At 42.0% G+C, this 13,393-nt stretch overlaps 1 protein-coding gene across 1 annotated transcript in view; it reads left to right on the forward strand.

Moving 5' to 3' along the window:
- cdk14 (cyclin dependent kinase 14) overlaps positions 1–13,393 on the forward strand; it is a gene marked incomplete at its 3' end in the record, with an annotated part of 339,638 nt that overhangs the window by 152,165 nt on the left and 174,080 nt on the right. Inside the window, exons 4-5 of the mRNA XM_080748107.1 lie at positions 9,894–9,988; positions 11,198–11,277. Coding sequence (XP_080604233.1) covers positions 9,894–9,988; positions 11,198–11,277 — 175 coding nt within the window. The remainder of the gene's footprint in view (positions 1–9,893; positions 9,989–11,197; positions 11,278–13,393) is intronic.

Raw genomic sequence — 13,393 nt, forward strand, 5'->3', positions numbered from 1 at the left:
GGTTAGCCTGTTCTCACAAACACACACACACACACACACACACACACACACACACACACACACACACACACACACACACACACACACACGCACGCACACACACACACACACACACACACACACTGAAGCGAATCAAGCTTTAATCAGGACCTGACATTAAAAGGCAGGATTGAAAAGGGTGAATCCTCCCCATTGGTCGGGGTCATGCACTCTTGTTCAAAGTTTCACCTTGAAGGAAAATGTTTCCTTTAAGGCTACAAAGATCCTGGTTGAGCCCAATTAACAGCTTCTGCCATGTTTGTGGTGCGCGGCACGTCTTCATCTGTCAGGAGCGCTCAGAGCTTGATACAGTCCCCAGCTTTGTGTGTCTCGCTCTCGACATGACGCTATGTCAGGGGTCTTCAACGTTTCTCAGCCCAAGGACCCCCTAGGTGAGAGAAGACATGAAAACGGGTCTCCCCACACTACACATTGTATCAAATTGTGATGCAGATTAAACTTTTTCATAGATTTCATAGATAGTTTCATAGACTTGCTTGACGACACTGTCATCAGTGTATGAGGGTTAGGGTGCGTTGGATTCACGTTAGTATGTATTTTCAGACATTTAACCACTTAAACCATCAGTAGTTTGTAAACTTAACCTTTCACTCTGCATTTGGTCTGTTCTTTTTTCCCGCTACACCAAACCTCTTTGCCGAACATAGCCAATGTACAAGGTTGTGAGCTTGTAGCTTTTCTATTTTTGGCTAAGGTTCTCAGAATAGGGCTTGGCTTCAAAGTGGTTAATAGAAATAAAAATAAAAAAGAAATCCTATCACACAAAGATTTGGCACTCCCCCCTCCAGTTACTCTGAGGAACCCCTAGGGGTCCCGGACCCCTGTTGAAGACCCCTGCACTACTGTACATGCTAAACGCTTGCATTGTAAATTGTGGGTGTGTGGGTGTGCGTGTGCGTGATACATGTGAATTTTCAAGGCACATAAATGTAATAATGTGTATGTGCTTTATAGGCCTAGTGTAGGTGCAGTAAATGAGATTGTTTTGTTAACATAAACCCTATATTCTTACAGTAATCATTACTATAGCTAGACACAATTTTGAACCGGAACACTTTGAAATTGAAGCTGATAAATACTCCCTCCTGATTGGATTAAATTGGCAACCCACCTGAACATGTATTTTCTGTCTATCAGAGCGGTGGAGAGACGGTTTTAACTAGAGAATACCACTAATATATCGTCGTTGTCGGGTGAAAACCTTGTATGTCCAAAACCGTTCGTTTTGCATTTGTCATTTTAAAAATTATTTAAACTAGTGAAAACAGCCGATCTACAAGCACACAACGCCTCGCACCGCGAGGCGTTGTGTGCTTGTAGATCTGCTGTTTTCACTACCTTTGTGTGATGGCCTTGTATGAAGAAGCAGGGCTTTACTTTGCGAAAGAACGTACACATTTGAAACCTGGAGATACGAGGTTTCCACCCGACAACGACGATATTCTACAATGTGTGCAAATGTGTGAGCCGTTTTTTTGGCGCTCCGTAAGTGCAGTAAATATATGGGTTCCAGAACTGTGATTTAACTAGAATATCCTGTGTCCTCAATCCTATTTCCTCTGTCTACATCTTATTTCCTGTACATGTAAATCTTAGGTCAAAATGCTTGGCAGCAATGGCAGCTCAGTTTGGGAACTGACCTCCAGAGGTGGTAATTTACCACTGGTAAGTACTTAAGTAAAACTACTACGCTCCTTTACTTAAGTACTTTTTCCCGAGGATCTGTTCTTTACTTGAGTATGTTTATTTGTGTGTGCTTTCGTCTTTACAGTGCTACAATGTGAATGAAAATATTTACCTTTTTACTCATACCCTTCCTCATGCACTGTCCTCAAATTTACTTGGCTACTCTGAGCCAATTAAAAACTCCCTATGAAAATAGAGTGCAAGTTATTGATGCTGTCAGCGTGTTCAGCCTCATTTGTATGCTATTATATTTTTTTTAATCAAACATGGCAATATTTAAGAGATACTAACTGTACCATATTTTAAGGGAAGAGGAATTCCAAATGCGTCCTCAAATTTGAAGCAAAGGGTCATCAAACACTTGCATCTGTGAAGCCTGATTGATACTTTGTCGCATGCTGCTTGTGGGTCTTCTGCTTTCTGCCATATTCTCAGCATGTGACACCGCTCTATTTAAAACAACATCAAAAAGGTGGATTGAACAGCTCACAAAAGTGATCAGGCACAGACCAAGGGGCAAACCTCTTTCGCTGGAATTGAATCTCAAAATTGAGTTCTCGTACAGCCTGCTGTTCCTATTAATGGCCCAGCAGATGTCGCCATTTCACCTTCTACCGGTCGCAAGTTCTCGCAATACACTATAATCAAACTATAAGCTTTTTCAAAATGAGTCAATGAGGTTTTGGGTGAGCTTTACATTTGATTTTATTGCCTTTTCATAAACACTTTGTTTTCAAGTCTTTTATAATCATGATATGTGCAACTGCAGCCTTTGCTGCAGTTGCAGGCAGCCAATAGCAGTCGTTTCTGGTTGCATTTCTGGACCGGATATAGAAAGAAACAGTCTTCAAAACGGCTCTGTAGAAACCAATGGCATAACATTGTCCATTCTTTTTTTCACAGTCTATGAGACAGACAGAGAGTAGTGCAACTTATCACCAGCTAGCATACATAGCTGTATGCTAGCTGTAAGGCTGCCTGTGGGACAGTAAAGCCTTATGGTGTCCTGGCCTGTACTAGCAGCAGATTTCTGCACATCCCCTAGAGACACAGGGGGAGGTGGAGGTGAACAAAGTCTATATGCAGCATTCTACAATCCACTTGATTGCTGATTCATGGGAATGAAAAATGCATGAGAAGAAGAAGTGCAGTGGGGCTCTTAAAGCCCGCGAGGCAGGCAAACAAAATGCATTGTAGGCCCTCCATTCTCTGCTCACTCCTCAGATACTGATCTGCTTCACAAATTGTTGGATTAACGTCATGAATACATACCGTTATGACAGTGCCTCCTGTGGCCTGGATGGCCAGTGCATGATTAAAGTGAATTATAAGCCTGGTTGCTCAGACGGTAAAGCTTCTTCCGGTTGGCAAACTGAATGGTTTGGCTATGAAAAGCAGCCCCTCTGCTGCAGTGGGTTTCCCATTAGCTGTTCAGCTCAAGATGCCTCCCTGGGATCCACTTGTACAAATACAGTTTCCAAATTATGGATAAAATCATATATATATAAAAATAAAAAAATAAAAAATAACTTTTGAAAATTGTTTGAATCTTTGAATTCTAAATTTTGGAAAATCTTTTGAATCAATAATTAATGTTTGTAATTATGCACAGTGGCTTGCCATCATTATTGTTTTCTCTGTTTGCATATCGTCTCTGTCAGGTGGAAACCTCAGATTTCCAAAACTGTAGCAAAAGTTGCAGATCTGCTACTAGCAAAAGTTGCAGATATGCTACTTTTTGATGCTTTTGTGTGAAACTGTTAGTATGATCAAGTAGGACGTTCATTTACGAAAAGAAAAGTGTTACACAATATGGAGATCAGATGGTTTCTTCCCGACAGATTCGATTATATAAGATTTAATGATCCTTGTGAACACCACAACGCCATTCAATCCCCGTTTAATTGGCAGTTAGGGCCGGTTGAGAGTGAATATATTGTGCTACCGGGGTGCAATAGGAGCCGGCTGTGCCCCCGTAAACGACCCTGCAAGCTCTGCTTGAACTGTGATTTGTGAGCCGCAGCCCATAGCCAGGGGTGTCTCACCACCTTCTGGGCCCTGGGTACAAGGATCCACTCACATTCTGTGCTCTAACTATTGAAAAATAGCAGATATATCTTGTAGATCTGCAATTTTTTTTTTTTTTTTTTTTGTGCAAATCTTTTTGTGCAAATCTTTGAATATATTTTTTGAAAAACCTATGTTTCTATGTCAGTGGTGCTCAAACATTTTCATGTGAAGGACCACCAAAATGATATGTATTTGGCCAAGGACCCCCGTCTCAAAATACTTAGTTCCAGGGACCCCCCAGAAGCAAAATTTGAGTTGCAAATGCTCGCTTAAAAAATACATATATTCAAAGATTTGCACACATTTTCATAGCAGATCTACAAGCTTGCAGCGCGGCACTCGGTGCCACGCTTTGAGCTTGTATGTCTTCTATTTTTCAATAGCTAAAGTATAAAATAATGAAAGCCCCTCCACCTTGTAACTCCCACTTTCCCCCCCTTGTGACACCCCTGCTGCTGAGCATGACTTCCTGAGCGCTGCTCCCAGGGGGAGCATCTAAAATGTTTGTTTAGAGAAGAGAAAGAAGACCCTCAGAAATGCTGAGCTTATTAGCGCTGCAGAAGATGGCGTGATTTCACTGTAGAGGGAGGATATATGGAAAATACAGCGGGCACACAAACCCGCAGAGAAACTTACCAGGTTCTCATTTTGTTTAGGCGTCCCTAACTAACTAAGTGCATTTACTTAAGTACAATTTTAAGGTATTTGTACTTTACTTGAGTATTTCCAATTTCCAGTTCTTTTAGGATACTTCTATTCCACTAAATTCAGAGGAAAATATTGTACTTTTACTCTACACTCCACTACAATAATTTGGAAACTTTAGTTACTAGTTACAACATATAGGCTACATTACCCACTTTAGCCCCATATACATTTCGGCCACGATGCGACGCATTGTGCAGATCGTAGATCTGCCATTTTCAATTCTCTTTATACATTTGAAAACGTGACATGTTTACTTCTTGGTTTAGGTATTTAGATTTTGCCTGAATGGAGCGTATTTTTGCAGAAACTTGCAAATGGCAAGAAACCACTCCATTCCCTTTGAAAAGCTGAATCCACCTTCACAGGTAGCTTTAAACTTCAGAGTCAGAGAAGGTCACAAAAATTGCAAAAATAGCTGATCTACAAGCTCCAATCCACTGGAAAACTACTGTCTTGCCAATGATAGGACGTGTTAAGTTTTGAAATGGCACATATGTAGATACTGTGCTTAGTCGTGCACCGATGCAATGCACCAAAAATAGTAGATAATCTACGATCTCTCAACAGGGTGGCAGCACGAAACTTTGTGAGCATGTAGATCGGCTATATTCTTGTCTTTAGTGTCGGGGTGAAAAGTGGCATTCATGAAATCACACTTCAAAAATGCAGATGTCCACACAAATATAGTAATGCAAACGTGTGTGTGTGTGTGTGTGTGTGTGTGTGTGTGTGTGTGTGTGTGTGTGTGTGTGTGTGTGTGTGTGTGTGTGTGTGTGTGTGTGTGTGTGTGTGTGTGTGTGTGTGTGTGTGTGTGTGTGTGTTCACATCGGCGTGTGCAGATGTGTGCTCGCCAGTGCGTGTACAGTGTGTGCGTGCGTCTCGTCCTCCTCATATGCGCGCATGCTCTCATGCACAGCCAGCTGCAGACAGCGTTGACAGCAGAGCTAAATAATTCCCCAGGGATTGTCTGGAATCTGCCACCGCCTCCCCTAAACTTTGACAGACCCAAGACAATTTACTGTTCTCTATATATATATATTACAGGGAAGAATCGTTAGACAAAACGCTCCCTAAATCCACAAGACTTCTAGAAACTACCGGGCAAAAATGTTTACTTAGTGCTGGGGCAACAGACTGTGTATTCACAGTGATAGATGTACCATAGCTCTACATTCTAATAATCATTGCTATAGAGCAGGGTTCCCCAATTACTTTTCCCCAAGGGCCGAATTATGTCTAGGGTACCAAGCCGAGGGCCACAAAATTGCAGGGGGCGACAGTGGCGTTCCTGCTACTCCAGTGACAGTTCAGATATCGTCGTTGTTGGGTGAAAATCTTGTATGTCGAAAAACGTTTTGAATTTATAATTTTTAAAATTATTTAAACTAGTGAAAACAGCCGATCTACAAGCACACAACGCCTCGCGGTGCGAGGCGTTGTGTGCTTGTAGATCTGCTGTTTTCACTACTTTTGTGCGACGGTCTTGTATGATTTGCGAAAGAACGTACAAATGTGGAGATACGAGATTTCCAGCCGGGCCGCCTATTGGGGGAACCCTGCAGTAGAGTGAGTGAGTTCAGTAAAAGGGTTTCTCTCCAGCTCTTTACTAAACAGGGTCGGGATACCAGTTGTATCCAATCAGGAGAGAGGACTCACAGGATACAGGCTAGGCAAGTGACATTGGAAGGGACGACTTGAAGAAATGAGCAGACAAAATGTAAACGCTATAAAACTGAAGATACGAATGGGTACTCTTTCCTGATTGAATGAAATTGGCAACTCACCTTAAAATGTATTTTCTGTTTATTTAGCAGCAGGAGAGGCAGGGAGATACCCCGGTTAATTAAAGAGGTGGTGCCATAGTTTTGTACTTTTTTTGAGGTTGACAGTACTTCATTAGACCCCCTGGTGTGGTTGTTATGAGCAATTATGTATTCTCTTTGTATTTGGGGTTTCTTCCTGGAGGCTGACACCTTGTGGGTCAAAAGTGCCGGTCCAAAAACTCAGATAAAATGACCTCATATGATCATCCCCTCCCCTTTTACCATTCACCCAACAACACTGTGGGTGTGGCTAACTTCAGCTGGGTCACCACCCACCATGACAACCAGGCATACTTAATGAATTGGTGGGTGTGGCAACATAAAGACCTAATTTTAACTCTTTCTGTACACTTTTTTGGAAAAAAATCTTCCTCTTAGTATTATCATAATAGTTGTTTTAGGGGAGGAAAAATCATGGCACTGCATCTTTAACAAACACACAGCAATCATTACTCTCAGAAAATAGAGCTTGAAAAAGTTAGTTTTAACCCAAATATATCCACGAGTTTCCTACGCCCCATAGTGCATTGCGCAAACGTCTGCATCGATCTTCCGCCGCCGATTTACAAGCTCACAACGGGTTGCATCTGCGACGCGACGTGAGCTTGTATGTCTGCTGTTAAACCCGGAAGTTTGGTCCTGATAGTCTCCAGTAAACTCCCGCGGAAACTTGTGGATAGGCCTAAATTAAACTACTTTTCATATAGACTATAAAATGCAGGCACACTTGTATAATTCAGGAAGTTCACAGACATCATTAAACACTACAGGTCAACACATCTCTCTAGTGTCTAGTCTGTATTGTGCGGTCTTTGTTGTACGGTCTTTATTGTCTGGTATCTGGTTCCTATCGCGCCCCCTCGCAGCTTGCGTTTACTTGGCCATTCATTCATTGATTAGAATGGTGTACAGTAGCAGGTAATGGGCGTTTTACCAGGGCGTGAAACGTTACGCAACAAGATACAGTAGAAGTCGCGTTTCTCGGGCTCTCCTCTTACCGTGCGTTGACACGTGTGATCCATCATACTTTTGTGCCTCCTGTCAGAACCTTACGATCCGTGAGAAACGTGACACGGCTCCGGGTACGCAGCTCCCATTGAGCGCCAGGGCTACACGGCTCACCAAACTCTCATTAAATCCATTTAAAACGGGTACACACTATTGTGTATCATTATTTTATGCTTTAACTATTGAAAAATAGCAGATATACAATCTCACAGCGCGGCACCGAGTGCCGCGCTGCGAGCTTGTAGATCTGCTATTTTTGAAAAATCGTGAAAATTTGAATTTTGACCCGATTCTATAAGTGTCTTTTGAATCCTTCTAAGGGTTTTTTTTGAAAAACCTATGTTTCTATGTCAGCAATCTGGCCAGCCATCGTCAAAGAAAAGGTCCTTTTCACTTAACTGGAGCTCAGTCAGTCTGTTCTTGAGAGACTACTATGTCAGTGGTTCGCAAACCTTTTCATGTGAAGGACCCCCAAAATGATATTTATTTGGCCACGGACCCGCATCTCAAAATATTTAGTTCCAGGGACCACCCAGAAGCAAAATTTGAGTTACAAACGTTCGCTTTGAAAATACATATATTCAAAGATTTGCACACATTTTCACGACTTTTTCAAAAATAGCAGATCTACAAGCTCGCAGCGCGGCACTCGGTGCCGCGCTGTGAGCTTGTAGATCTGCTATTTTTCACTGGTTAAAGCATTCAATAATTCTAGGCCTAAATGGGTTAAATCCCTCTTTTCTCTGCGAACAGCAGCGAACACACGAACACATTGTTCTGTTAGCGCTTAAGGATTACATGCTAGTCAAGTCGAGTCAATTTAATTTATGTGCAAACCAAATCACATCAAGTTGCGTGGTGACACTTAATTTGCACTTTGCGAGCAACGTACTGGTCAGAGTTATTGCTGCTTGATGCTCACTGATACATTCTCCCTTTTAACTGTCCATGTTTAGCGTGTTCTCTTATTACTGTTGCTCTTTTTATGGATTGTTTCCATATTATTCAATATTATTATGATTATTATATATCGTCACTATAAGGCAGAAACCTCGTATTTCCAAGTTTCACATTCGTAACTTTTTTCGCAAAGTAAAGCACTGCTTCATCACACAAGGCCGTCGCACAAAAGTAGTGAAAACAGCTGATCTACAAGCACACAACGCCTCGTTGTGTGCTTGTAGATCGGCTGTTTTCACTAGTTTAAATCATTTTTAAAATGATAAATGCAAAACAAACGGTTTTGGACATACAATGCTTTCACCCGACAACGACGATATCTTTTTTATATTATTACTTTTTTGGCACTCGAGGGAACGTGCAACAATTCATATTCCACAGCTTCCCTGCCGTAGTCACGCGATCCTGTATTTTCACACTCCATTGGAAGAATCAGACCCTTCCTCACCCAGGAGTCAGCCCAGCTCCTCATCCAGGCCTCAGTCATATCAAAACTCTCTCCTTACAGGCCTCTCACCAGGCACGTGCACACATAAACATCAAAAGGGGCTGGAGCCCCTGCCTTTTTACTGTACCTCTGAAAAAATGCCCTCTCCAGACCCAAGAATGCAGTTTTTACTATGGTGAAAGAAATGCAAACGCCCTCTTTCCATGCCATACCTGAAGGCAGCATTCAAGAGAATTGCTTTGTCCAAACTCTCCTGAACTTAAATGCAGCATCTTATGTTGAAATCAAGAAATGTGTAGAAATCAAGTATCGAAAATAGCTGACCTCCAAGCTCAAGAGCTTGGAGGTCTGCTATTTTCGATGTTTTCACCAAAAGGCCCTTTTAGAAATGTCTGCCCCTGCCTCTCTAATATTCTCTGCACTCCCTTGCCTCTCAGCATGTGCCAAATGATTCAGAATGTGGCAGCACGCTTGGTCTTCAACCAGCCAAGATCTTCACATCTCCTCCCTTCTCTGTTCCCTCCATTGGCTTCCAGTTAACACTTTTGAACATACAGTATGAGGTTCCCACCTGACAGATGAAATAAAGATACACTAATATACAGTAATGAGCTTATATTCTGGCATTAGATAGCCTACAGTATCTGCTCTGGTATCTGCATTCGTTATCACAGTGTGTATCAAAACACATAAATGTACATACAGTATGAATGAATATACATGGTACATCTATTCAATAAATGGTGTTATTTATTTTTAACAACTTAAACAATCTTTCTCAAAATGGGATCCGGGGACGCCCGCGGATCCTTGAGGGAGTGAATTTAATTTTTTATGCTATTTAAAAAAAATCAGACTATTTTCAAATTGTCGTCCAATGCCAAATATATATATACTGTATTATGTCAATTTGGTGATCCTTGACATCATGTTTGAGAACAGCCGACTTAAACGTTAATACGTTGTTGACCCCAAAGGTTCTTGGTCTCCTCCTTTACATGTACATCAAATCTCTTTGCAGAAAATAGCAGATATACATTATAAGCTCACAACGGGCCACGCATGGTGTCACACATTGAGAACTTGTAGATCTCTTTTTAACGTCCTTGTTTCTTCCTTATTCCCATCAGCCCACGAGCCCCAAGTTTGGAAAGGCTGATTCCTACGAAAAGCTGGAGAAACTGGGAGAAGGCTCATACGCCACCGTTTACAAAGGCAAAAGCAAGTGAGTAAAGTGTGTGTGCACGTGCGTGCGTTACAAATGGAGTTAAAACATGCCCTTTCCACTGCTCTGGCATGTAGATTCCACAGGCAGCAATGTTTCACCTGCTATCCTATTATCCTTTTTATGTTCAGGTTTAGAGTTGGACGTGTTGCACAGCGACACATTGTGAGCTTGCACTTTGGCATTTTTTCTGTGTTATGGTTAAAACATTTTTTTTTTTTTTTACAAAAATGACATTCATAAACTACGTCTCCTAAATGTTGATGATCTCACAAGTAGAGTAATAATACAAAACGTGCATGCGTGTGTGAGTGTGTACAGGTGCGGAAATCAAAGCAGAAATATAAGAAACGTGGCTGCCGTTAAATCAGTGTCAAAGCGTTGTTTACTCTTGCATAGTTGATGAGACACACTGTCAAAATCACAGCCATGACGGAATGACATGGTTGCTGTCGGGATGGAAACCTCTTATCTCCATCTTCTAACTTTTTCTGTTTTTTTTTCGTAAATTAACGCCCCCCCCCCCCCCCCCCCCCCCCCTACTTTGATCAGACTACACAATCCCATCAAAAGTAGCAGATCTGCAAGCTCAAACGCAGCACGAAGGGACGCGTTTTGTCGATTTGCTACTTTCGCTATTTTCTTATTTGAATCCTGAAAGGCAACAGCGTTGGCCATAGAAGGTTTCCACCCGACAGAGACGAATGTACTGCAGTTAACGTAATAACAGTTACACTGCACACTCTAATTTCAATTACATTTTTCATATCAATGCAATAAAAAGAGCCACACAGCCCAAGCATGAAACACAATCCTTTTCATTCATTAGATTACCAGGGAATGGAATTGTTTAACGATTCGCGAGACCAGCGCACATTCAAACAATTTGTATTTAGTACACGGCGACGACCGCTTTGTCACATTCTTTTGCTAATTAAAATCTAGAAAATCCGAAATAAATCACATTGGGGCCGACGCCATCTTTCCTAATAACGTACTTGTTTTGTGTGTTTTGCTCTGCACTACAATGGGTTTGATGGGTGAGGCTTGTAAAAAATCCCTCCATCGGCTCGTACAGTCTCACTCCGCTGCCCCTGAATTGAATTGCCTTCCATCGACTTAAAGATCACTGCTCCGCCAAGTCTTATTGCCTCTGTCTGTCATGAAACCCTGCGAACAATAACATTTTGTTTTGTCTGGTGTCGTCAGGGTGAACGGCAAGCTGGTCGCGCTGAAGGTCATTCGCCTACAGGAGGAAGAGGGGACTCCCTTCACGGCGATACGAGAAGGTAAGCAGGCTCAGGTCTCGTTGCAATCCTACAGTGATGGCTGTCTAGTGTCTACACAAGGATTTCACTGTGTTGTTGTTGTTGTACCAAATCACAACAGGTTGTCTCAAGACATTTTACTATTATTTTCCTTTTTTGGCAACGGTGGCAACAAAATCTCTTTATTACTAACACAACCAGCCCCCATAAGTCACATATCTGCCCATGAAAGATTGTGGTGCATCTTGGGAATGGGCTTATTATATCTAAAAAGATATATTTTTTAGCCACTTGCACGCATGCCCCCAACCACTGAAATGTCATTAAAATCGTTATAACGATAGAAAGAAGTAAATAAAAATGTTTTAAGAAGACATGGCACCCTTTTCACATTGGACTATTATAGCGCCACCAGGAGGCCACAATAACATGCTGACCTTGCGGAGACCTGTGCTCAGAAGAGCACTACTTCTAGTTTAAATATATCGTTGGGGCTTTTTACCTTTTTTGATAGAGTAAGTGGAAACAGACAGGAAACGGAACAGGGAGAGAGACATACAGCAAGGTTGGTCAGGATCGGGACTTGTACCAGGCTGCATTAGGAGCCTAGGTGCCCGGACCGCTAGGCCAAACAGAGAGAAATATTGAGAGAGGGAGAGAGACAAAGGAATATATCCACGATTTTCCTACGCCCCATATTGCGCAGACGTTTGCACCGATCTTCCGCCGCCGATTTACAAGCTCACAACGGGTTGCATCTGCGACGCGACGTGAGCTTGTATGTCTGCTGTTAAACCCGGAAGTTTGGTCCTGATAGTCTCCAGTAAACCCCCGGGGAAAATTGTGGATACAAGATATACTGTACAACAATAGCAGCAGCAACAGTGAAACTATGATGACAGCAATAACAATAATACAAGCAATAGAGTTGATGATATCTAAATTCACTGAATGGCCTAAAACTGGATGGAAACAAATCCAAGAAATTAAATAAAATAAAAATAATAATAATAACAGCATTGCAGATCCAATGCAAAGACGTGTCCTTGATATATTGGGGAAGTTGGTTACGTTGCTTTCTCAAAGCAGTGCAGGCGTTAGGTTTTGTCATAATGCTGGTTTTCTCCGCCGTTCGAGAACATCCAATGAATTTAGATGAACCCAGATCAGTAGGCAGAGATTCTCTGATCATCCTGGCCATACATGAGACCATGTACTGTAGCAATAGATGCAAATGAAAAGGTGATTTGGGGCGCCACTATACTGCGGCGCGTTATTGCTCTGCAATACGGCCCACGTTACGGTATGAAGCTTTGATGGTCTCATACACATTCCAGCCCACGTCCCGACCATCTTATTCCTATGCACAGCATCTCCACGCTGGGCAGGGGGGCTGGACCTCACCGTCCTCCTGGCATGATGATGTGAGACTCTCGAAGGAGGATCAGTGGACGTCTTTGGTGCAGTGTCGATTTCGTCGACTAAAAGTATGACGAAACAAGTTTGTCGACTGCCTTTATTTCACTGACGAAAACGAAATGAAAACGAAATAAAAACTAAGCTGTGATGACTAAAACTAAGACTAAATATGTTGACAATTTCGTCAACAAAATAAAAACTAGACTAAAACGTTAGGGAGGGACTAGTGGAGAAGAGAGTCATTTTATGTTTGGTTGATCTCAGGTGTTGCATGCTGAAAATAGCAGATCTACAAGCTCACAACGCGTCGCGCTGCGACGCGTTGTGAGCTTGTAGATCGACTATTTTAAGCATGCAACCAAGTGTAAAATCAGCCATTACAATGTCATCAAGACCTGCCAAAAATACATTTTAGTTGACTTGAAATCAACTGTAGATTTAGTCGCCTAAAATCTTATGATATTTAGTCGACTAAAATTAGACTAAAACTAAAACTGTTCAGGTGACTAAATTATGACTAAAACTAAATGACATTTTATTCAAAAGACTACGACTAAAACTAAATCATAATTTGCTGTCAAAAACAACACAGCTTTGGTGTGTTTCTGCTCTGAACTGGAGCCCAGGCATGAGGATGTGATCAGTGGTGCAAAGCAGTGGTTCTCAACCTGTGGGTCGGGACCCCCAGGGGGGTCCTCGAGTTAGTCCTCAAGTTAGT

This window comes from Nannobrachium achirus (assembly GCF_963921795.1).
Source record: "Nannobrachium achirus genome assembly, chromosome: 2".
Taxonomy (NCBI): domain Eukaryota; kingdom Metazoa; phylum Chordata; class Actinopteri; order Myctophiformes; family Myctophidae; genus Nannobrachium; species Nannobrachium achirus.